The sequence below is a fragment of the Pongo abelii genome, chromosome 4 (assembly GCF_028885655.2).
Source record: "Pongo abelii isolate AG06213 chromosome 4, NHGRI_mPonAbe1-v2.0_pri, whole genome shotgun sequence".
Taxonomy (NCBI): domain Eukaryota; kingdom Metazoa; phylum Chordata; class Mammalia; order Primates; family Hominidae; genus Pongo; species Pongo abelii.
The window spans coordinates 33254100-33279135 of record NC_071989.2 but is presented as its reverse complement, the minus strand read 5'-3'; the positions used below and the strand labels follow the sequence as shown (position 1 = coordinate 33279135).

The 25036-nt window shown below is 43.0% G+C and overlaps 1 protein-coding gene across 2 annotated transcripts in view; it reads right to left on the bottom strand.

The window, feature by feature from the left end:
• Nucleotides 1-17225, bottom strand: part of NPR3 (natriuretic peptide receptor 3) — an 86089-nt gene extending 68864 nt beyond the window's left edge. For both annotated transcript variants that reach the window (XM_009240613.4, XM_009240615.4), the window contains exons 1-2: nucleotides 14708-17225; nucleotides 2371-2493 (exon numbers count right to left, since the gene is read on the bottom strand). In XM_009240613.4, the coding sequence (XP_009238888.2) occupies nucleotides 2371-2493; nucleotides 14708-15476 (892 nt within the window). In that variant the 5' untranslated portion in view covers nucleotides 15477-17225. The remainder of the gene's footprint in view (nucleotides 1-2370; nucleotides 2494-14707) is intronic.
• Nucleotides 17226-25036: the final 7811 nt, after the last annotated feature.

Here is a 25036-nt window from a genome sequence, read left to right as displayed (position 1 = left end):
GCCAAGATCACGCCACTGTACTCCAGCCTGGGCAACAGGGTGAGATCCTGTCTCAAAAAAGAAAACATTAAATGCACATAACCTTTGAGCCAGCAATTCTACTTCTAGAAATTTATTTTACAGATAAAATATATGTATAAACATGTGAGAGAAAGTGTATGTGTGTATGTACACTCAACACAGCATTGTTCTTAATAGCAAAAAGCTGGGAACTACATCAATATTGAAAAATAAGACTTATAAAAGATGACTATCAACATTATAAAAGAACATGTAGCCATACCATAAATAGTATGATCAATATATTGAAGAATATTTTTGTAAAACATATATTTATAAAATAGGCAGGATGTACATACTTCTAAAAATTATCAATGTACTTTTGTCTGCGTGGCAGAATTATGATAACTTGTTTTCTTTCCTGTGATTTTCTATGTTTTCTAAATTGTCTACAATACTCATGTATTGTAATTAACAGGGAAAAGTAATAAAAGCTTTATCTGTGGATAAGAGGAATTCTAGTACCTAACATTTGTATCAGGTACTTGCCAGACCTAATGCCTCTAAATTCACATGCACTGCCTCTAAATTCTGTATTTGTAGTTGCCAACTTGCAAAACTCAGCATACATGTTTTTCATTTTCACCAGTTTCTACCACTATTTCAATGAACTCAACTCTGCAGCCCATAGTAAAACTACATTCTGATCTTGAGTGAAGAAGTGAAAGCACCACTCTGCTTGTGTAAAACAGAGGGGAAAAGACCATCATGGCAGGAAGGAGGGCAAACTAGGGTGTTTATCTTGAAGCCTCAAATCTCTAATTTTATCCACTACAGGAAGCAGTGGCTACTTTTGTTTCATCAACTTTTCTTTATCTCCATGATAAGTGTGTTTTATTATCTGTATATGCACAATGATGTACTGCTCCAGTAAGCCAGGATATCAGGGCAGGAAACCGGGGCGTATGTTTTAAGGTTTAGATCCTGTCCGACTATATCTCATCAGCAAGAACTGGGAAGCGAAGCTCAGTATAAACATGCCATTTGTGATATACACACTTACACTTCCCCTACAACTGTTCCGCTCTGAGCAGCCAGCATGCAGCGTTTGAGAAAATGTTCTGTAGCCTGATGCTCTCTGCTTCAGAGAGAGCCCTAACCACATTTGGGGGAGAAATGTCTTGTACCTATTGTCTTTATGATCGCCTTAAACATCCTCCATCACAGGAACCCTGCAAACTTCCCCAGATTCATTATAGGGAATTAAATGCTTTCAACTGTATACATTGGTGGTTCACAACTTCTGTATAGGAGAGGTTTAAGGTGCAGTAATCTAGAAGAAGGAGGGGACTGGGAGCAGTGGCTCTCAAATGATTTTTACCTCAATTTGCAGTAACAGTTATTTTATTTCACACTGTGACCCATTGTAAACATAGGTGTAACATGCACATATACACACAAATGTGCAATAATATTACTAAAGTAAAAGCTTTCTAAAACAATACACATGCTAAGTGTGACACACCTTTACCTATTCAGTAGTGTTATGTTCTAGTCTATTCCATTCTATTAAAAATTCTGCCCAAATTTCACTGAAATTATTCTGATCATGATGGTATCATGACGATAGCAACGTGCAGTTGGAAAAGTACTGGACAAGAGGTCTTTGGGGCCTGGATTTACGACCATTTGGAGTGCAGGAGTGGGCTACGCTCATACCCAGACAGGTGTCTTGACATCACAGGTACATGGTATCTTTTTGCTCTAATTGAATTGTTGGAGATGAAGCAAATTCAAGAAATTTTCGAGAAGCTGTAGGAGTGTTCAGAGTCACAAATTTCCAAAATTGCATTTCTGGAAATCACATTTATGGACATAATTCAAATTTTTGAATCTTTCTCACAACCCCCTTGTTTTTTATTTTAACTTTTACTCTAGATACAAGGGGTACATGTGCAAATTTGTTACATGGGAATACTGTGTGATGCTGGGGTTTGGAGTATGGATCCCATCACCCAGGTAGTGAACGTAGTACCCAACAGAGTTTTTTAACCCACCCCCACCAGCCCCAGGAGTCCGCAGTGTCTATTGTTCCCATGTTTATGTCCGTGTTTGCTCAATGTTTAGCTCCCACTTATAAGTGAGAGCATGCAGTGTTTGATTTTCTGTTCCTGCATTAATTTGTTTGGATCACGGCCTCCAGCTCCATTAATGTTGCTGCAAAGGACACGATTCCATTCTTTTATAAAGCTGCATAGTATTCCATGGTGTTTATGTACCACATATTATTTATCCAACCCACCATTCATGGGCATCTGACAACCTCTCTTGGAACCCTAGCAGAGGAGGGGAAAGTGGAAGCAGAGTTACCATAGGAAGAGCTGTTGAAGAGCTCAATGTTGAAGAAGGCGTAGTCTCCACTGGTCATGCCATGCCTGTGCGCCGCCAGCAGGATGCTCCGGATGGTGTCACTGCTCGCACACATGATCACCACTGGGGGAGGAACAAACAACACACATGAGGCACCCCTTTGCAGAGCACTTCAAGCATGCTGACACCAGTAAGGGACATCTGACAAGGAACGGGATACTTGTATGGTCCTGAAGTATCTCCTCACAATCACTTGTTAACTACAAATGGACCATGGAGGTACCTAGCAGACGCCTCCATAACCAAGAGATGGAAGCCAACATCACCAACCATGGGAACACAGACTCATGAGACACCTGGAATAACACTCTAAGGACCAAAAATGTCCAGATGGGCAGCCTACATCTAATCAGAAGGAGGCAGCCACAAACCCAACTTGGGAGATGGTCTGTAGAAAATCGGCCTATGCTCTTTAAAATGGTCAATTTCATGAACAACAAAGACAGGCTGAAGAGACATTCTAGACTGAACGAGGCTTAAAGGAATAGGCAACTGACTGCAACGTGTGATGCTGGATTGGATTCTGGACCTTAAAATAAATACATACATATATACATAAATGTTTTGCTATAAAGGGCATTATGAAGATGACTGGTGAAATTTGAATAAGTTCCATACACTAGATAATAGAATTATGTTTGTGTTAAAGTTCTTACTTTTCATAATTATGCTGTGGTTATGTAAGTAAACATTCTTGTTCTTAGGAAGTACACAGTTGAATGTTTAGGGGTAAATAAGCATGATTCTGTACTTTCAAATGATTCATAACAAGTATTATCTGTGTGTGTATGTATATTTACACATATATTGATTGATAGATGATAGATAGATAGATAGATAGATAGATAGATAGATAGATAGATGACAGGTAGGTGGGTAGAAAAGAAGAGAGGAAAGGAAGGGAGGGGAGGGGAGAGGACAGGAGAGGAGGCGAGAGGAGGGGAGAAGAAGGGAGAAGAGGAGAGACAGAAAGGGAGATACTTGAAATCATAAATCAAATGTGGCAAAATATTAACAATTGATGAAACTCTAAATGAAGCTTTTACAGACCAGTTCTTTATACTTTCTTACATCTTTTCCAAAAGTGCAAGATTATTTCAAAATAAAGTTCTTTTAAAAAAAACTGCATCAAATAAATCACCAGATTTGCCCAATATAAGATAGTGAAAATTGTCAACTGCTTTTTATACTTAATAGCATGGTAAATGCATTGTCCTGAAAAAGCAAACTTAATGATTTTAGAGAGAACATTCACTAAGGATTCAGAGGGTGCTACAAGCTTTCTGCTGTTTGAATTTTAAAACATTATTTTCAGGTTGTCTCAACATACGTAAGAAATTGTTTGTAAGATTCCAGGTATCTCTCCCATGTTCTCTCAGTTTATATCCACACTGTTGGATTCAAGAGGCTTCACACAACTCGAAAGCCTCTCGAATTGGATATTGTTGCCTACCACATAAGGGCTACACAGGCTAGAGTGAAGTAGGGCTTGACCATTACCCAGTCTATTTGATCCCTGTTGATAGACCCAGGTCTCCATGACCGGGACCACTGTGTTTTGCTGCACACATACTGTGCAGAGAGACCTGGAGAGACCTGGGTGCTATAAACCGCATTATCACGATGCATGCCAGCCCTCCAAGATGTGTATGTTCTTTGTAAAAGCATGGGTGCTGAAAGACATAAAACAAACTTCAGGCTATGCCAAAGCGACCTTGGCAACCCGCATGGAGGTTGGGCTTTTGTTGATATTTAGTTTACTGCACACGTTAATTCAGTGTTAGATCATGACTCTGACATTTCATACCCCAGAAGGGCTCAGTGTACAGCATAAAAGCTCTAGAGAAAAAGTTTCTAAAACAATACAAAATTCTTAAAGATCTACAACTATGGGAGTAGGTGTTGTTTCTGCCTGAAAGTATAGGTACACATTTGGGATAAATAATCAATTCCAAGATGCCTCAGTAAGAAAGTTTTCAAAGAAACTCCTAATTATTTGTTATGACTTAGACCCTTGTTTTACCTCTGATTTGATTCTAGCCTCTTAAATGAACAAACAGCCAAGGTGTCCCATAAAACATTCAACAAGGGACTGAGGCTGGACAAGTTTGAAGAATGTGGATTCCAAGAGTGGATGTCTCCAGGAGATTCCAGGAAGTTCTGGCTGACTGGCCACCAAGCAGCCCTCATCATTTTTCGATCAAGTGATCATAGTCCAGGGTCTGGCTCTCAGTCCCAAGATGCAGAACCTGATTCTGTCAACATATAGAGAGTAGAATCGTTGCTTAGGGGCAAGTTTCCAATAACCTAACTCAGATATGTATAGGTAATCTGAAATGCATACTGTTTAAATTCAATGAGGTCCAGGATGGTTATGAATATATTTCTGTCAACATGGCCTGTACCTGAGCATGCTAACTGGAGAGACAAATTATAAGCAGTAGGACGCAAGTAAGGATGACATCAGAATCAGGGAGGCCAGTAGAGGATTCAGATGCCAAAAGCACCAGGACTTGATGACCCTAGGCATCCATCTAAGAGATTTATCTGGTCCAGGACCAAACAGGCAGGGTCCAAGGACCAGAGGACAAGCTTTCCTAAACTTTGCCTGAAGTTTCCCTAAACATTGGCCTCTGTGGCACTTTTTTTTCTATTTTTACATTCCTGGCCCATCTCCTTCCCTCTCTTCCTGCTATGGTTTGGTTGTGTCCCCCAGATTTCATGTGTTGGAAACTTAATGCTCAAAATCATTTGTCGGTGGTATTTGGAGATGGGGCCTTTGGTAGATACTTATGATTAAATAAGGTCATCAGGTTGGGTCCCCTAAGATGGGACTGGCAGTTTAGAAGAAGAGGAAGAGAGACCTGAGCTGGCACACATTTGCTCTGTCACCATGTGATGCCCTTCATAGTGTTATGACACAGCAAGAAGGTCCTCACAAGATGCCAGCACCATGCTCTTGGACTTCCTAGCCTCTAGAACCATAAGCTAAATAAACTTATTTTCTTCACAAATTACGCAGTCTGTGGTATTTTGTCATAGCAACAGAAAACAAACTAAGACATACCCCACCACCACCAAGTCCTTCTGATGGACACATTCTTTGTTTAGTTTTCCGTTGTTGTTATTTTGTTTGCTGGTTCATTTGTTTGGAGACAGATTCTCACTCCGTCACCCAGACAAGAGTGCAGTGGCTCAATCTTAGCTCACTGCAACCTCCATCTCCTGGGCTCAAGCGATCCTCCCACCTCAGCACCTCCCAAGTAACTGAGACTACAGGTGCATGTTACCACACCCAGCTAATTTTCGTACTTTTTGTATAGATAGAGTTTTGTCATGTTGGCCAGGCTAAGTGATCAGCCCACCTTGGGCCTCCCAAAGTGCTGAGATTACAGGCATGAGCAACCACGCCCAGCCTACATTCTTTCTGTATATGTTAGTAGCCACTTAGACTGAGCAACAGAGACATAGAGTGGCACTGTGTCTATCTAAGCAGATTTTGATTATTTTAGATCTTATCCATTTTGTGTTGGCCATGTGATTTAAGACTCAAAAGGAAGCCCTAATTTCCAAGTTCATGAGCAGAGCATTGTCTTACTTGAATAAACCAAACCCACAATGAACATTATCATCCAGTTTCAGTTCAAACTGGAGCAAGCACCTAATGACCGTTGCAAAGTAGTCAGAGTGAATGATCCTAGATTTTTATGATGCTCCCCAATCTCTTAGGGTTGTCTCACTCATGCCTAATTGAACAGCAAGTATTTTTAGTAACTTGCCTTTATACAATCAAAAGGTTTAAAATAGTTTTAATTAAAATAACTTTCTTTTCCTGCTTATGTTTCATCAATTCATATAATAACTAATTAAATTACATATTTATCATAATAAGCACAACCAGCATCAACAGATTTGGGGACAACTCTTAGAAAGTATATGAAGAAGTATGAGAAGTGTGCAGCATATTCAGGAGAACTATACTAGCTGCCAGCACCAACCAACAGGTGATAAGATTTATAGAGAACAGAGGACATCAGCTAATCCTGCGACCTGCATAAGTGGAGGTTAATTAAGGCAGTTTTTGTTGTATCTCAGTATAGTTAATATATAAATATTAATTTTGGGTCACATTGTTAAAATTCTAAAAGAGGGAATGATGGTGTAACTGTAACTTTATGTATAGACTTTTCTTCATTCTACTCTATTCTCTCCTCCTTGCCAAAGAACTTTCAATGTTCCATGCCACCCTCCATCATCTGGCTCCCACAATGACTTCTGTAAACGGCTTCTCACTACTGCATCATGTTCTTGCCATCACTCTAAGAACAGCAGAGAGAAATGCAAAGAGGTAGCTATAGAAGTCAATTCAGAGAATCAAAAACATTCCAGGTTGTATCCCTGAATTAGGGGGATACTTATTTCCAAAATCTCAAGTTTTCATTGGGAGAAACCTCTAATGTGCTAACATTTCTCATCTCTCAATGTGCTTTCATTTACACTCCCCTCACCCCCAACAAGAGGAAAAGAAGTGAAATGTCTGATTGTTGAGCCTAAAACTGAGTATGCTGGCTCAGTCTTTTCTTCCCTCTTCTTCGGGTTGTGGCTGTTCACAGAAAGCACACATCATGAGCTTCTTTTGTCACATGATCAAGAGTTAGCAGGGGAGATTTCCAGCTAAATGGCACTATATGTGATTTAACAGATATTCCTGCCTAATTGTGGGAGGAAGTAATAGCAAGCAGGCCCTTTTGGAAATAGATTTAAATCCATGTTCAACTGCTTTTATCAATAATAAGGATATAGTCATATTCTCCATCTGGTTACTGTACCCATCTTCCAGTTAATTATAAATTTAGAAGGAAAAGAGGGATATCACTGCATGGAAGCAAAGCAGAGTATGCCATGTCCTGCACACTGAAAATGTGATACCAAAAATGAAAAACTCAACAGTAACTTTAAAAGTGGCCAAGGAAATATCCAAACAAGATAAATTACAAAAAAAAAAAAAAAAAAAAAAAACCAAACAAAACATAGGTGGTAAATAGAAGGTAAGAAAAGTAGAAGATCAATCCAAGAGGTCTAGCACCCAAATAAGAAAAAAACCTAGAAAGAGCAAATAGAGAAAATGAAAAGGATACAATCATCACAGAAATAAGAAGTATTCCCAGAATTAAAAGATATGAGTTTCTGGATAAAAGAGGTCTATTGAGTACACAAGGAAGAGGAGAAGATTCTAAAAATTTCTAGGAAAGCAAAGCAATGAACTATAAGTTCAGAATCCAAACTGATTCCAGCTTTCTAATAGCAACGTTAGAATTTAGAAGACAGTAAAGCAATACTGTCACATTTCAAGGGAAAATTATTTTCAACCTAGAATACTATAACTATGTGTAAAGGTATGATGAAAATTTTTCAATCACAAAACCTCTCAAAATTTAGGCCTTATTCATTCTTTCTCAGAAAGCTCTTGGAGGATGTGCTCCACCAAAATAAAAACATAATCAAAAAAGAGAAACACACAGGGATCTAGCTCAACAGAGAGGTGATGGAAGTCCCAGGAGGATGTTGAAGAACCCAGAGTGGCAATTGTGCAAAATACCTAGAAAATAACTGGGATGCAAGGCAGGTTCAACATACGCAAATCAGTAAATGTAACTGATCACATAAACAGAACCAACAACAAAAACCGCATGATTATCTCAATAGATGCAAAAAAGGCCTTCGATAAAATTCAACAGTGCTTCATGCTAAAAACTCTCAATAAACTAGGTATTAATGGAATGTATCTCAAAATAATAAGAGCTATTTATGACAAACCCACAGCCAATATCATACTGAATGGGCAAAAACTGGAAGCAGTTTTTCCCTTTGAAAACTGGCACAAGACAAGGATGCCCTCTCTCACCACTCCTATTCAACATAGTGTTGGAAGTTCTGGCCAGGGCAATCAGGCAGAAGAAAGAAATAAAGGGTATTCAATTAGGAAATGAGGAAGTCAAATTGTCCCTGTTTGCAGATGACACCATTGTATATTTAGAAAACCCCATCGTCTCAGCCCAAAATCTCCTTAAGCTGATAAGCAACTTCAGCAAAGTCTCAGGATACAAAATCAATGTGCAAAAATCACAAGCATTCCTATACAACATTAACAGACAAACAGAGAGCCAAATCATAAGTGAACTCCAGTTCACAACTGCTACAAAGAGAATAAAATACCTAGGAATCCAACTTACAAGGGATATGAAGGACCTCTTCAACAACTACAAACCACTGCTCAATGAAAATAAAATAAAATAAAATAGGACACAAACAAATGAAAGAATATTCCATGCTCATGGATAGGAAGAATCAATATCATGAAAATGGCCATATTTCCCAAAGTAATTTATAGATTCAATGCCATCCCCATCAAGCTACCAATGACTTTCTTCACAGAATTGGAAAAAACTACTTTAAAGTTCATATGGAACCAAAAAAGAGCCGGCATTGCCAAGTCAATCCTAAGCAAAAAGAACAAAGCTGGAGGCATCACACTACCTGACTTCAAACTATACTACAAGGCTACAGTAACCAAAACAGCATGGCACCAGTACCAAAACAAATATATAGACCAATGGAACAGAATAGAGGCCTCAGGAACAATGCCACACATCTACAACCATCTGACAAAACGAGAAGTGGGGAAGAATTCCCTATTTAATAAATGGTGCTGGGAAAATTGACTAGCCATAAGCAGAAAGCTGAAACTGGATCCCTTTCTTACACCTTATACAAAAATTAACTCAAGATGGATTAAAGACTTAAATGTAAGACCTAAAACCATAAAAACCCTAGAAGAAAACTTAGGCAATACCTTTCAGGACATAGGCATGGGCAAGGACTTCATGACTGAAACACCAAAGGCAATGGCAACAAAAGCCAAAATAGATAAATGCGATCTAATTAAACTAAAGAGCTTCTGCACAGCAAAAGAAACTACCATCAGAGTGAACAGGCAACCTACAGAATGGGAGAAAATTTTTGCAATCTACCCATCTGACAAAGGGTTAATATCCAGAATCTACAAAGAACTCAAACAAATTTGCAAGAAAAAAACAAACAATCCCATCAGAAAGTAGGCAAAGGATATGAACAGACACTTCTCAAAGGAAGACATCTATGCAGCCAACAGACACATGAAAAAATGCTCATCATTACTGGTCATCAGAGAAATGCAAATCAAAAACACAATGAGATACCATCTCATGCCAGTTAGAATGGCAGTCATTAAAATGTCAGGAAACAACAGATGCTGGAGAGGATGTGGAGAAATAGGAACACTTTTACACTGTTGGTGGGAGTGTAAATTAGTTCAACCATTGTGGAAGACAGTGTGGCAATTCCTCAAGGATCTAGAACTAGAATTACCATTTGACCCAGCAATCCCATTACTGGGTATATACCCAAAGGATTATAAATCATGCTACTATAAAGACACATGCACACATATATTTATTGCAGCACTATTCACAATAGCAAAGACTTGGAACCAACCCAAATGTCCATCAATGATAGACTGGATTAAGAAAATGTGGCACACATACATCATGGAATACTATGCAGCCACAAAAAGGCTGAGTTCATGTCCTTTGCAGGGAAATGGATGAAGCTGGAAACCATTATTCTCAGCAAACTATCACAAGGACAGAAAACCAAACACCACATGTTCTCACTCAAAGGTGGGAATTGAACAATGAGATCACTTGGACACAGGACAGGAAACATCACACACCAGAGCCTGTGGGGGGGTGGGGGTTGGGGGGTTTGGGGGAGGGATAGCATTAGGAGAAATACCCAATGTAAATGATGACTTGATAGGTGCAGCCAACCAACATGGCACATGTATACCTATGTATCAAACCTGCACATTGTGCACATGTACCCTAGAACTTAAAGTATAATAATAAAAAAAACTCAGGAGATTTAAAATGAAGAATTAGAAGATTATTTAATTATAAATCCATAGGAAATTAAGCAAATAAACAAAAACAGGCTGTTTTAACTCCATGGAAAATAGGTAGGGGAAAAAAAAGGAAATGTCAGCATAGGAGCCTATGTGACTTACCCTTAAATATCATTTAGAAAGTAATGATAATATTTATACTGAATACTGGGCTAACTAAAAAATATTGCGTAAGAGATGGGGTCTAGCTATGTTGCCCAGGCTGGAAGGCAGTGGCTATTCAAATAGGGCAATCCATAGCCTCAAACTCTTGGACTCAAGCAATCCTCCTGCCTCAGCCTACTGAGAAAAATTTTAGCACAACCACATTGGAAAGATGACTGGAAAGAAAGCTTGCATGTGTGGTTAACAGGCAGTAGAATGATCAAGAAGAGAATTTTCTTCCACTGGGATTCCAAGAGATAAGACCTAAAACTGAAAAAAAAAAAAAGTAGCATGTTATTAAGAGATATGAAAGCCAATACCTACAGGAACAGCTAACAAGAATTGAGAGTGAAAAATGGAGAGTAGGAGACAGGAACATTTTTCTCCTCATAAACCTTGTGTAGTTTTCTCACTTTCTATAGCTGTAGAACTAAATTTTGGTAAAAAGTAAACCTAATTTTTTTCAAAAAAGATTTCTCTCTGGCTGTTTCTATACTCCATAGCAATGGATATTGTTTGCAAAATGGAGATTGCATCTTTATTTCTGTTGTTCATAAAGCTCCACCTACTCCAAAGGCCTTTAGAATTCCCACACTGCAGCCTACAAAGCTCCTTTTTTCCCCTGCTGTGTTAGTTATTTTACACTTATCATGGGTTCTTTCCTTAAAAATGCTGCTGATTGACCACTCGGTCATTTACCCCAGACTAATTCTAAAAATAAATGACTCTTGTATTGATTAAATACTGTTATCTCTATCTCTACTGACTGTATAATGTTATACAGTCATTATGCAGGCCCAGATTAATGACATACTAATAACTAAAAGGATAAAACTACAGTTCTTCACGTAAAAACATTTGCATTAGGATACTTCTAGTTCTGCATCATATAAAGTGCATCAACAAAACAACTCCTGGCTTTTATTGCTTGAAAAAATTATTTCTAAGCCTGTCTTTTTAAAACTAAATTTATTGTTAAGAGTGTGGAATACTGAGGGCAGTAGCTGGCTGTGTAAGTGAATCTATTTTAAATAAAGATAATTGTTTTTAAAAATAATATATGCTCAGGTCTGTTTATTCTAGTGGCATTAGCGAAAGACATGACAGGAAAAAAGAAAGATTTTAAATTATTGACTTAGATGGTAAATCCTTAAAATGAAAGAATAATTGATGCCCCTTAGTTTTTCTTTATACAGTATGCCATGTGAAATTTTAGTCACATTATTATTTGAGATGCTGGCACAGTTTTTAACTTGTTCAAACATTTGTGATTTGGTTTTAAAGAGAAACTTAAGTCCAAAAAAAAAAGGAATACAAATGTTCTCACCAAAAGAGGGAGGAACTCTCTCTACTTTAATTCATAATGCTTAATAGGGAATTTTCAAAAGCAAAAATCCTGTCAGTTGCATTTTCACACTTGGGTGATAATATCAGTTTGAAGAGGCCTGATTCTCTCACCCCACACATTGTTTCACAGAGAAGAAAACTCACATAAGGAGGCCAGCCAAATCCAGAGGCATCTACAACTCAGCCCAGGGTTCTTTCCCATGGCATGGCCTCACCCTTGGGGTAAAGGTGATTATCATCATATACAAAATAATAACTACAATGAAACCGCACATTTATTGAGCACTTCGTATTCTTCTGGCACTGCTCCCAGGCATTCCTGGGTTAGCGCCTCTAACCCTCCCAGTTTCCCAAAGACATGGGTGCTCTGACTACCCCCACTTTACCTAAGGAGCTCGAGGTACAGAGGTTTCATAGCAGTCCAAGATCCCCCAGCCGGTGACTGAGCCAGAAACTTCACTGCAACCATGTACCGAAGCCCTATTTAATACATTAACGGCTTACGGTAAAGTAACTGTGTTACTTCAATGTGTTTGTAAAAGGTCCCCTAAGAGAGCTTTGTTATCAAGCAACTTTTTCTCTTGAGTGTAAGGAATTTCGGGGTGGAAGGACTATTAGAGGCGACTGGAGGACGATTAGAGGAGAAACTGTTTTGTTTCATATTTCTAAATATCTGCCAGGTCACTGTTGAAAAGACTTTTTAGAGTAAGAATTGTAAAATCCTAACCTTATCACTTGTAAAATATACAGGTCAGTTAAGCAAACTTTCACCCCTCAATGTAAACTTGGAAAAAAAAAAAAAAAAAAAGCAAAGAGACTTCGGAACCTCTATGAGGCTTTTGGAATTAAAAAATAATTCCTAGCAGCCGACTGCAGCCCTAGTCCTCAGAAGCCCGGGGCGCACCAGTCCCCAGGCCCACCAGGGCACTGCTGTCCGCCCAGCCCCAGGCCTCAGCCACCACTGTGAGACTGAGGGGCCCCGGGGCCGCGACCTGCCCTCCTCTGGTCTCACACATGCCCTTGGTTTTGTATCCCAGGCCACGTGCGCCGGGGCAGCCGCTGACATTAGGATCTACAGGGTAGTGGCATTACGGACGAGTCAGCAAACCGCGGATCTCGCCCGTAGGGGGACACACCCCCAGCCCCAGCCCGCCTAGGGAAGTCTCTGACTTCTAGCGCCTAGCCCTCGAAAGCCGAGAACTGGAGAAGCAGGTTCCGGGAGCCATAGCAGCCCCGGGCGCAGACACCCCCGTGGAGGCTGCAGTAACCCGGCGACTGGGACTTGGGAGCGTAGATGTGGGTTCCTTGCCGAGGCGTGGCAGGCGTGGCAAGTCCGCAGCCGTTGGACACACGTGCCCTTTTTCATAATCGGCAAAGCCTGCGCCCCGCCTGCTTGGCTGGTAGGGATTCGGCACAGCCAACCTGGAGTTCGAGAGCTCAAAATTTGGCCATGCATTCCCACTGTCAAACACCTCTCGCCTCTTTGCTGTAAAGGGTGAGTCCGAGGTGGCCAAGATGGCAAGGCGGTGACTGCAGCGCCATTATCGATGGCTTCTCTGTCCTCTCTCACCTGTTCCTGGGTCCCTCGGCCTCAGGTTGCGCTGTCCCCTACGACCAGCGCCCAGGTGCCCGGCCATGCCAAGTTGTGGACTAGCCCGGCGCCTGGCTCAACTCCGCTCCCCTTCGGTCTCATCAGAGTGGCACTGGGGTCTCGGGGAGCTTTGCCGGGATTGCACCACTCACATTCCAGACGCGTGAGCGCCGAGGGGGAGCAGAGACGGGATTCCCTCATCGCAATGCTCCTAATCCCTGACTAGAGGGAGGAGAGATCCGCGCTATGCTGGCATCTCAGCCCGCCTTGCCTCAGATTCTACCCTACAGTAAAATGGGCTACACTGTCGATTACACATCCGCGTCCACCCGCTCCCCGCAGCCATAGCCACCATCCTCAGCCTCGAGCTCTTTGTCCAGTTTGGGTTTTATTCCAACACCCAAAGACTCATGGAGAAAACTTGGGGGACAGGTGGAAAGAAGGTTCAGCGCCTGTTTCTTCAAAAGGCACTCCCGCAAAGCTTAGCTCTGGGCGCGTTAGAGACTGCGTTGCAGAACACGCCGGGAGAAGTGAGTGTCGCCAGGGTTCAGACACACAGGGGCATTTTTGGTGGAAACCACAGAAGCTCGTTTATAAGGGGCTGGAAGGGAAATGAAAGGAATGAGAAGAGTGATTCAAACAAGCCCTTAAAGAAACCTGGGGTCTGTGGAAACAACAGTCAGAGAAACCCCAAGAGCGGGCGAGCCAAGTGGCGACGCCTGGCTGCGAGGCGTCCGCAGACGCTTCCGCACTAAGTTGGGGCGCACGCTGGCAAAGGACTGGGGAACAAGTTCTTTCCGCCTTGGATGCTTCAGACCCTGGATGGAGCCAGGCACTGGGAATGTGCCCCCTAATCACCAGCCCGGCGCTGGCAAAGTGGAAACTGGGAAGAAGAAACATCCAAGTGTTTGACAGCACCTGTTGGACCTGGGCACGCAGGAGCTGCGGGTTCAGACGCCCTCCCCTCCAACCTCTTCACCTCCCTGGGACCCTCTACGTACACCCCTCGACCGCGATGGGCGGACGTCAAAGGTTGTCGCAGCCACACAGCGCATACCTGAACGAGTGCCCGCGCGCACCCGACCTCAGCGCCGCAGGGGGGGAGTGGGGTCTGCAGAGCGGACGGGTGTGCAGGGAGAGCCGCGGAGAGTGGTTGGGTTAGGGCCCCGGGCCCGGGACGCGCCCCTGCTCACCTCTCTCAGTGGCCTGGATATTGCGCACGATGTCTTCCAGATCCAAGTCTTTGGTCTCGTCGAAACTGTAGATGGACGTGTGCAAACCCTCCTCCTGGAAGACCTCGTGGACCCCCTCGAGGGTGAAGTAGCAGTTCCGCTCCAGCTTGTCGTCGCTGTAGACCAGTGCAGCGCGGCTCCAGTGGTGGTGGCGGAACAGGGCGAGCATCATCTCGCCCATCTTGGCGTAGGCGGGCGCCACGCGCGTGAGGTGCGAGTACTCAGAGTCCTTGTGCTTGAAGCCGGCGGCCAGCGCCCCGGCCGACAGCATGGGCAGGTCCCAGTGCGATGCAAGCCGGGCCACTGGCGCTGCTGCATATTCGCACACTGGCCCCAGGATAAGGTCCGGCTTGGCGCCCCGCGCCGCCGCCACGCGGTCCACCAAGCTGAAGAGCGCACGGTTCCCACAGTCCGAGTCCTCGTAAGCCACCTGGAAGCGAGTGCCCAGCGGCAGAAGCCGCCTCCCTGTCCCGTTGCCCTCCACGCTGCGCAGAGCATACTCGATGGCCGGCCGCACCCGGGTGAGTGAAAACAAGTACGAGTCATCCTGGGGCAGTAACACCAGCACCTCTATCTTCTGTGGCGGCAGCGCCTCTCTCTCCTGGCGTCCGCCGCCTATGCCCGCGCCGCCGCCGCCGCCACCAACGCCACCGCCACCGGTGCCGCCGGCCAGCAACGCCCAGCCGAGTAGTACGCACGGGGAGAAAGTGAGCACCAGCAGAGACGGCATCTTGCCGCAAGAAAGCGCTTGCCCTCGCCGCTGCCGACTCGCCCTCTGCCCCCCACCCACCCTTCCTCTTTCCTCCCCACTCTTCTCTCCAAGGTCCCTGCGCCCCCTTGGGCGCTTTAACAAAATAGAATACCCCCTTCACTAATGCGCCAAAAGATAGAGAGAAAGCGTCCTTCTCTGCAATGTCACTAGTTTTTCTTAAAAAAAAAAAAAGAAAAAAGAAAGAAAGAAAAAGAAAAAGTTCACCGGGTGTAAACCTGTGCGTCTGTAATATACATATATATATACTCGTATATATTCGCCCTCCGTTTATACATATACTATTTTGCTTAGAGGTGGCTTCTTATTTGGGCGTTGCTAAGGTTGCTTTTGAAAGCGTTTTTGTAGAAGAAAAAAAAAGTTAGACTTGTCCAAGTGTTTGTAGTTGACGGTGCATCTCCTTCGCATTTGATCTCATTGATTCGCGCCGGTTCCTGGATCCATAGCCCGCGTTTAAATAGCGTGGCAGCGGCTGAGCGTGTTACCACACATGGCGCGCCGAGGCCGGGCTTGTATTTCCAGCGGGTGGGGTGGGTGGGGGTGGGGAGAGGTGGGGGCTGGGCTGGGGGAGTCTCTCATTAACATTCTTACATCAGGGCTCCTCCCTGCACCCCTTCACTACCCATCGCGCCCCTGTCCCTAACCACCACTCCCCGCAGGCCCTCTGCCTTTTCCTTAAAGCTGAAATCGCCCACGTCTGCACCGGCAAGAGCCCCCACCACGCCGCGTGCCTCTGCGATCCCCGCCTTTCCCTTGCCACGCTCTCCAGCTCCTGGCTTTAAAAAAGGAAACGTGCTTTAAAGTAGAGAAATGCGCGCGCTCACGCACACATACACACACACACATACACACACACACCGTGCAAAATAAAATAAAAAAAAACAGGACTGGGGAAAGGGATGGTTCTAGAAATTGTGGTTTCGGTGCAAAAATCCTTAGGTGCCGCTTGCTCTCACCTTTCTCGTTCTGGCCACATACCCTCCTGACTCACCGACGCGGGGCGAGCACCTGACCTTCCTGGTCCCTCGGCGCAAGGTCAGGGAACAAGGACCAAGGTCCCAGTGCAGATGGCTCCATCGCGGACCTGGTGTGCCCGGCTGGCCCGGGCGTCACCTACACCCCGCCTTCCTCAGCCCCGCGCCAGCCCCCTCCCGCTGGGCCACGCAGGTTTGCGCTGGAATCGCAGCGGTGCCGGGGTCACAGTGTCCCAGCTCACGGACCTTCTGTCAGTCCACTGAGAGCAGGAAAGTGAAACTTGTTGCTCCCAAAGGCGAGGGAACGGTTCAACTTCTGGAGGTGTCACAAAGCTTGGAAAGCATCCCCAAAGCGTCCTCGGGGCTTTGTTTGCTACACCAGGTACCTAAATAAAGGGACTGTCTTTCCCAAAACGTTCCGGGTAGGTCCCCTGGGTACGACACACGCTCCCCTCCAACCTGAGCGCTCAAAGATCCAACAGCTCCTTCTCTGGAGCGCTCGAGGCACTGTGCTGGGGTTCCGCGACTCTAAGAAAGGTCCTGCCTCGGGGAAACAGTCCTCCCACTGGCCACAGCCACAGTAGCGGTGGAGACCGGAGGGAAGCGGCTCTGGAGAAGTCCGTGACCAGAGGAGCATCGCGGGAGTCCGCCGCGCGGCGGGGCGGGTCAAAATGGAACTGGACCTTCTTCTGTGCCTACTGCAGCCAAGTTATTTGCAATGTGAACGTGCTACACTGGGCGGGAGAATTCTGACAATTAAGTCCCGCACATTTAAATACATTGAAAATGTGTTAAAATGGTCTTTCATTTGACTAGGCGTCCGTGTCCACAAATTTCTTTTAGTCTCAGACCGACGCCCTCTTTCGGCAGAAACTTGCACCCGACTCAACCCCGGTGCCGCAGTCCCAGACGCTGAGTTTTTTACTCCGAGGCCTTAACGCGCTCTGGTTCTCACTTGCGATGGTGAAAAGGCAAACTGGGGTTTCTGGGGATATGGCAACTTCTGGCGTCAGCGCTTGCCTCCCTCAACAGCACTCTCCTTATCGCTCTTTCTGGAACCGTCAATGTGATTATGGGTAATGTTTCAGCTTCTGGGTCATTTATATTTCAGATTATGCACTGTGATCCCGAAATCTTCACTGTTAAGTAGGAGCTTCTAATTCCTGCGAGAATTTCCATTTATTTAATTAGAGCCACTAACCAGGAGCAAAAGAGACATCTATATAAAATTTAATTCCACAAACAGAGTAATCCACACACACTGGAAATTGAGATTTAGTGCTTCACAGCAATTAAATCTTTCCTGAATTTGCAGAAGGGCAGGCGTTTATGGCAGCACAGATTTAAAAAAAAAAAAAAAAAAAAAAAAAAGAACAACAACAAAACAAGGACTAAATTGTGAATTCCAAGGGTCTTAATGGATTTCAAAACTGGTTGCCAGGCACTGTGCTGGGGTTCCGAGACTCCAAGAAAGGTCCTGCCTCGGAGACCCAGTCCTATCACTGGCCACAGTGGTAGGAACCAGTGTTTCCTATTACTCTGCGGTATGCCCTGTGTCTGCGGAACACCAGCCAATGGCGATATGATTCTGCTGTGTGTGGTGTGGGTTTATGCGGAGAGTCTGGGGTTTCAGTGGCACCGGTGTGAACGCCTGTCCCATCCCAGATGCTACCCAGCCTCGCCTGCAGTTCAACAGCAGGGCAGTTTGCTTAAGTAAGGGTGAGTGCCCGTAGCCTCTCCGCAGCTTTTGGACAAGAACTCTCGACTTGCAGTTTGTTACACTTAAGAGCACCAACAAAACCAAGCTGCGGAAGGGAAGAGACCCCAAACCAAGCAGAGGAAAGAATTAAAAAAAAAAAAAAAAAAAGCCAGTGTTATGCTTCTGCTGAGGCTCAAAACACCGCTTAAGAATTTCAATGAGCAACAATTAGGATTTTTAAAAAACCTTTTCAAATGAAAAGAGTCACAAGATTATAGGAAGACCCACCAAGTAATGTAAGTGTATGGATTTCAATGTTATGGGTTTGTTTACTTTCCATCAAGTTAGAATTTTTGCAACCAACTGAAAGTTTGTGTAAATATGTAGTTCTAAATCTTCAGGCCAGAAGACTTATGTCACCCAGCCTGACACCCCTTACTCTCTAGCTGAATTAAGGCCCAAACAGTATAAGTGATATACTTAAATACCTCTTCATCCCCTGAGAATACTTTTAAATGGGATTGGATTCAAAATAAACCAAGGACCACGAGTTACATCATGTAAAAGTGTTAGGAACAAAGTTAATTCCTACTCTAAGTAATAACATTGTTTATATCAAATTTATATATATATAGCTAAGTTTTGAGGCTAATACAGCACAATAAACCCCAAAATCACATTTTTATAATAGAATTTTTGCAGCACTTTAATCACAAAAATGAACCAAAAGAAAAAAAAAGGAAAAAATAGAAATGACTTATTTGACTCAATTTTTAAATATTATTTCTTTCAATTCTGTAAAACACTGAAATGGGGAAAAATAAGTATTTTTTTAACATTCAGAAGAGTGGTAACCTTTTTACTAGGTGCTTCCTTTCTGGCTTCAGTTGTTGAATGAAACCAAAGAAAAGTTATGGGAAAATGCTGCTAAATGAAAGAAAATTAGCCATTTGAAAGAAAGACAATGTTAGCTCTAAACAGGATATTTCAGAAACTAATAGACTTTTTATGAGGTTTAGAAATGTTTTACTTAATATCCACAAACCATGTTTTGTTGTTTTGGGTTTTTTTTTTTAAGCTACTACAATAAGGTGGCAAGTTTTCTATAAAGTATTCAACGGTTTATTTTCCAGCTCTATGAAATGAAATTACTGTCTGTATGTTATTTCTCACTACCAGGAAAGACAGCATTAATATAGGGAAACTAACATGTGATTCTTTGAAGTGTATTAGAAATTCTATCAGAAGTAAGTTTTCTCCACCAACCGTAACAGTCTCTGCAACTCTTCTCCTTTGGCATCCTGGCTGCAACCTCTAAAGTAAGAGCCCACCCAGATTTTCAAAGGGCCTTTTCTCCCTTATTGAGCCAACCCTAAAGTTGTATTCGAGTATACCCCTGTGAAGCCTGTGGCCCACAATAAAATACCTTCTGAGGCCAGAATTGTTGAAAACACACTCCCCCCTAGAGGCAGAAAAGATGAAAGAACATTACAAATAATTCAAGAACATTTCTGTAATGTAATCAGTGTTGAGATTTCATTCTTTACATATAGTTGCTGTTTTAGAGGGAACTATTCAGGAAGTGGGGAAAAAAATCAATGGATGCCAAAAAATTAAATCAAAACTTTACCTCTAGGTTCTCACTTTCCTTAGCAGGGACTTTATTAACTTACCCTTTTTCTTCTATTATACAAATCTATTATTTTAATTTGCCAGCACTATAAATAATAGTAATTTTATATTTTTTCTAATTAAATTTCTAATTCAATCTCATCCGAAGCTGCAGCTAAATGTGACCTTAAGGGGTTCTTTTGAAAACACAGAGTTGTTTCTTTATTATAATCCTCTTAGATTTCCATCAACTACAATCTTTTTTTCACTTCTTTGAAGATGTTCTGAGGCAAAGTGACATTAGAAAGACTTCTGAAAAATGTATAGCTAGTCTGTGACTTAACCTGAATACTGGCATAAGATTTGCAAGCTATATGAAGAATTCTCATATCATTGATTTATAGACAAGTTACTTTATGTAGATTATTATATTCACAAAAACGAGTGTGAATGGGGACTTCAAAAAGTTCATGTAAAATGGAATTAAAAGATAAAAATTTAAAATATGAACTTTATTTCTTAACATAAGATTCATCAAGTTCAAGACACTCTTCTGAGTGGTGATCCCAACCATGTAGTTTATCCCTAAAAAACCAAGGGTCCTGGAAACTTAAGCATGTCAATGCAATCTTTGTTAACTGAAAAAAAAAAAAAATGAGTGCCCTTTACAAATTTATTTAAGATCAGGAAACAAAGAGAAGTCAGAAGGAGCCAAATCAGGACTATAAGGTAGATACCCAATGATTTCCCATCAAAACTCTCACAAAATCACCTGTGTTTGATGAGAGAAATAAGCAGGAATATTGTCGTGGTGAGGAAGAAGTCTCTGGCGAAGCTTTCCCAGACATTTCTAGGCAAAGTTTTGGCTAACTTTATCAAAACACTCTCATAATAAACAAAAGTTATCATTCTTTGATCCTCCAGAAAGTCAACAAACAAAATGCCTTAAGCATTCCAAGAAACCATTGCCATAACCTTGGCTCTTGACCACTTCCACCTCTTGGTAGCCACTGCTTTGATTGTGTTTGTCTTCAGGATCATGTTGGCAAAGCAGTGTTTCATCCCCCTGTGCATTAGGCCATTCTGGCATTGACATACGGAAATAACTGAGACTGGGTAATTTATAAAGAAAAGGTGTTTAATTAGCTCATGGTTCTGCAGGATGTACAAGAAGCATGGCACCAGAATCTGCTCGGCTTCCGACAAGGGCCTCAGCAAGCTTACAAGAATGGCAGAAGGCAAAGGGGGAGCAGGCACTTCACACGCTGAGAGAGAGTGCAGGGTTGGCACGGAGGTGCCACACACTTAAACAACCAGATCTCATGAGAATTCACTCACTATTGCCAAGGACAGCACCACGTCATGAGGGATACTCCCCCATGACTCAAACATCTCCCACCAGCCGCCGCCACTGACATTGGGGATTACAATTCAGCATGAGATTTGGCAGGGACAATTCTCCAAATAAATGCTTTGGGATATTTCACTTGTTTAAAATTTCCATTGAAAGTTCTCCCCCTCCCCATCTCTCTTCCTCCTGCTCTGGCCATGTAAGACATGCCTACTTCCCCTTTGCCTTCTGCCATGATTGTAAGTTTTGTGAGGTCTCCCCAGAAGCTGAGTAGATGGCCATCATCTTGCTTCCTGTACAGCCTGTAGAACTGTGAGCCAATTAAACCTCTTTTCTTTATAAATTACCCAATCTTAGGTATTTCTTTATAGCAGTGTGAGAATGGACTAATACAGGCACGAACAAGGTTGATTGGTTTGTTTTTTTCTCAAAACTTGATGTGGATGGTCTGCCACTGTGGGCTTCGTTATCAACATCATCTTGTCCTTTCTCAAAATGAGTTATCTATTTGTAAACTTCTGATTTCCTTAAGGCATTGTCCCCACAAGATTTTCTTAAAGCATCAATTACTTCACCATTTTTCAACCCAAGCTTCACTGTAAATTTAATGTTTCTCCTTGCTTCAATTTCAGCAGAATTCATTTTGCTCTGATAGTGCCTCAAATTGAATCCTATTCAGACATGTCATAAAAAGTTAGTATAAGTTTGTTAAAAAATAATTTTGAAATCTATGCATAGTTTTTTTCATAATACACATATTCCACAAACTTTTTGAAGACCACTTATATGCACTTCAACTTCATGCATACCAATACTGACTATGTTTAATGGATTTATTTAGTTGTACGCTGCCTTCTTCCAAAAAGGATTTCAGAAAGCACACAAATACATAAAATCAAATTTTAGAAAACTTTCCTGCACTGGCTGGGGAGTGCAGGAAATGGGCACTGGGCCATGTGCAAATGCCAGTGCATGTTGCAGAGCCATTGGGTCTTACTCTCTTGTAATGGCCTCAGAAATGATCTCCTCTCCCATCTCAGTTTCCATAACATTGCTCAGATTTGTGATCACACCAAATTGTATTTCCATTTGCAGGAAAATATGTCTGGGTTGGGATCCAGTCTCTAGGGTGGTATACTGTGTTAAGATCATGCATTTAGAAGCCTCACCAAAATGTCTGCGCATTATCCCTTAACCTGTTTAACCTTCACTTTCTCAATTTTCTCATTTCTAAAATAGAGATATCAATTGGAAGACAGGGCAAGTTGGCTAAATAGAAGCCCCCACCACTTATCCTCCCCACAGGAACACCAAATTGAACAACTATACACACACACACACACACACACACACAAAAGAACCAAAAAAACACTTCACAAGAACCAAAAACCAGATGATAAATCACAGTACCTGGTTTTCATTTCATATCACTGAAAGGGGCATTAAAAAGGGTAGGAAAGACAGCCTTGAATTTCCAATGCCAACCTTCACCCATCCCCCAGCAGCAGCCATGTGGTGTGGAGAGAGAATCTGTGCACTTGAGAGACAGAGTGCAATGACTGCGGAAATTTGCACTGGGACTCAGTGCTGCCCTTTCACAGCAGAAAGAAATACTGGACAGAACTCAGCCAGTGCCCATGGAGTGAGCATTTACACTAGCCCTAACCAAAGGGGAATCATCCATCCTAGTGGTTGGAACCTGAGATACAACAAGCCTTGCCACAGTGGGCTAAAGTGCTTTGGGTTCTAAATAAACTTGAAAGGCAGTCTAGGCCACAGGGACTGCAATTTGTGGGCAAGTCCTGGTGCTGTGCTAGGCATGGGGCCAGTGGATGTGGGGGACACATGACCTAGTGAGACACCAGCCAGGATGGCTAAGGCAGTGCTTGCACCCCACCCTCTCCCAACCCCAGGCAGTGCAGCTTGCAGCTCCACAAGAGACTCTTTCCTTCCACTTGAGGAGAAGAAATGGAAGAGAAAAGAGGACTGGCTTGCAATTTGGCTACCAGCTCAGCCACAGTAGGATAGGCCAGCAAAAGGAGTCCTGAGGCCCGCATTCCAGGCCCTAGCTCCCAGATGACATTTCTAGAAATATTGTGGGCAAGGAGGGAAACTGCTGCCTTGAAGGGAAGGACCCAGTCCTGGCAGGATTCATCACCTGCAGACTAAAGAGCCTTTGGGCCCTGAATAGTCATCAGTAATAGCCAGGAAGTATTTGCTGTGGGCCTTTGGTGAAAACCAGGGCTACGATGGCTTTAGGTGTGACCCAGCACATTCCCAGCCATGGTGGCTACTGGCAGAGACTCCTTCTTCTTGAGAAAAGAAAAGGGAATAGTAAAGGGGGCTTTGTCTCAAAGCTTAAGTGCCAGCTCAGCCACAGTGGCATAGAACACTAAACGGGCTTTTGGGGTCCCCAGCTCCAGGCCTTGGCTCTTGGAAATGGAGACCCCAAGATGCCATTGGATGGCATTTATGGACATTACCTGGGCCAGAGGGGAGCCCAGTGCCCTGAAGGGAGACTCCCAGGCCCAGCAGCATTTATGACAAGCTAAGTGAAGAGTCCTTGGGCCATGAGTGAACATCAGCAGTAGCCAGGAAGTACTCATCATAATCCTGAAGTGGTGATGACCACAGGGAGAGATTCCTTTGCTTATGGAAAGGGAAGGGAATAGTGGCATAGAATTTGTCACATGGCTTGGGTACCAGCTCAGCCGCAGTAGACTAGTGCGCCAGGTAGATCCTAAGGTTTCCAACTTTAGGCCCTGGCTCCTGGATGGCATCTCTGAACCCACCCAGGGGCAGGGGGAACTCAGCATCCTGAAGAGAAGAACGTAAGCCTGGCTGGCTTTTCCACCTGCTAATTGTAGAGCCTTGGGGCCTTGAATGAACCTAACTGGTAGCAAGGCAGTGGTTACTACAGACCTTGGGCAATACCCACTGCTATGCTGGCTTCAGGTCTGACCCAGCACAGTCCCGGTGGTGGTGGCCACAACAGAGATACTTATGTCAGCATTCCCCAGCTTCAGGCAGCTCAGCACAGAGAGAGAGAGACTCCGTTTGTTTGGCAGAAAATAAATGGAGGAGAAGAAGAGTCTCTTCCTGGTAATCCAGAGTACTCTTTCATGTCTCATCCAAGACCACCAAGGCAGTACTCTATATAAGTCTGCAAAAGCCACAGCATGACTGAGCTTGGGATGCCCCCTAATGCAGATACAGATGCAGTGACCAAAAACTTAGATTACAATACTCAAGTCCCTTTGAATATCTGGAAAGCTTTCCCAAGAAGGATGTGTATAAACAAGCCCAGACTGCAAAGATTACAATAGATACCTAACTCTTCAATGCCCAGACACTGACAAACAACCCACAAGCATCAAGATCATCTAGGAAAACATGACCTCACCAAGTGAACTAAATAAGGCAACAAGGATCAATCCTGGGAAGATAAAGATATGTGATCTTTCAGACAAAGAATCCAAAATAGCTGTTTTGAGGAAGCTCAATGAAATCCAAGATAATACAGGGAAGGAACTCACAGTCCTATAAGATAAATTCAACAAACAGATTGAAATAATTTAAAAGAATCAAGGAGAAATTCTGGAGTTGAAAATGCAATTGACCTACTGAAGGATGCATCAGAGTCTCTTAACAGCAGGAGTGATCATGCAGAAGAAAAAATTAGTGAACATGAGGACAGGATATTTGAAAATACATAGTCAGAGGAAACGAAAAAATAATAATAATAAAAAACAGCCAGCAGACACTTGAAAAAATGCTCATCATCACTGGTCGTCAAAGAAATGCAAATCAAAAACACAATGAGATATCATCTCACACCAGTTAGAATGGTGATCATTAAAAAGTCAGGAAACAACAGATGCTGAAG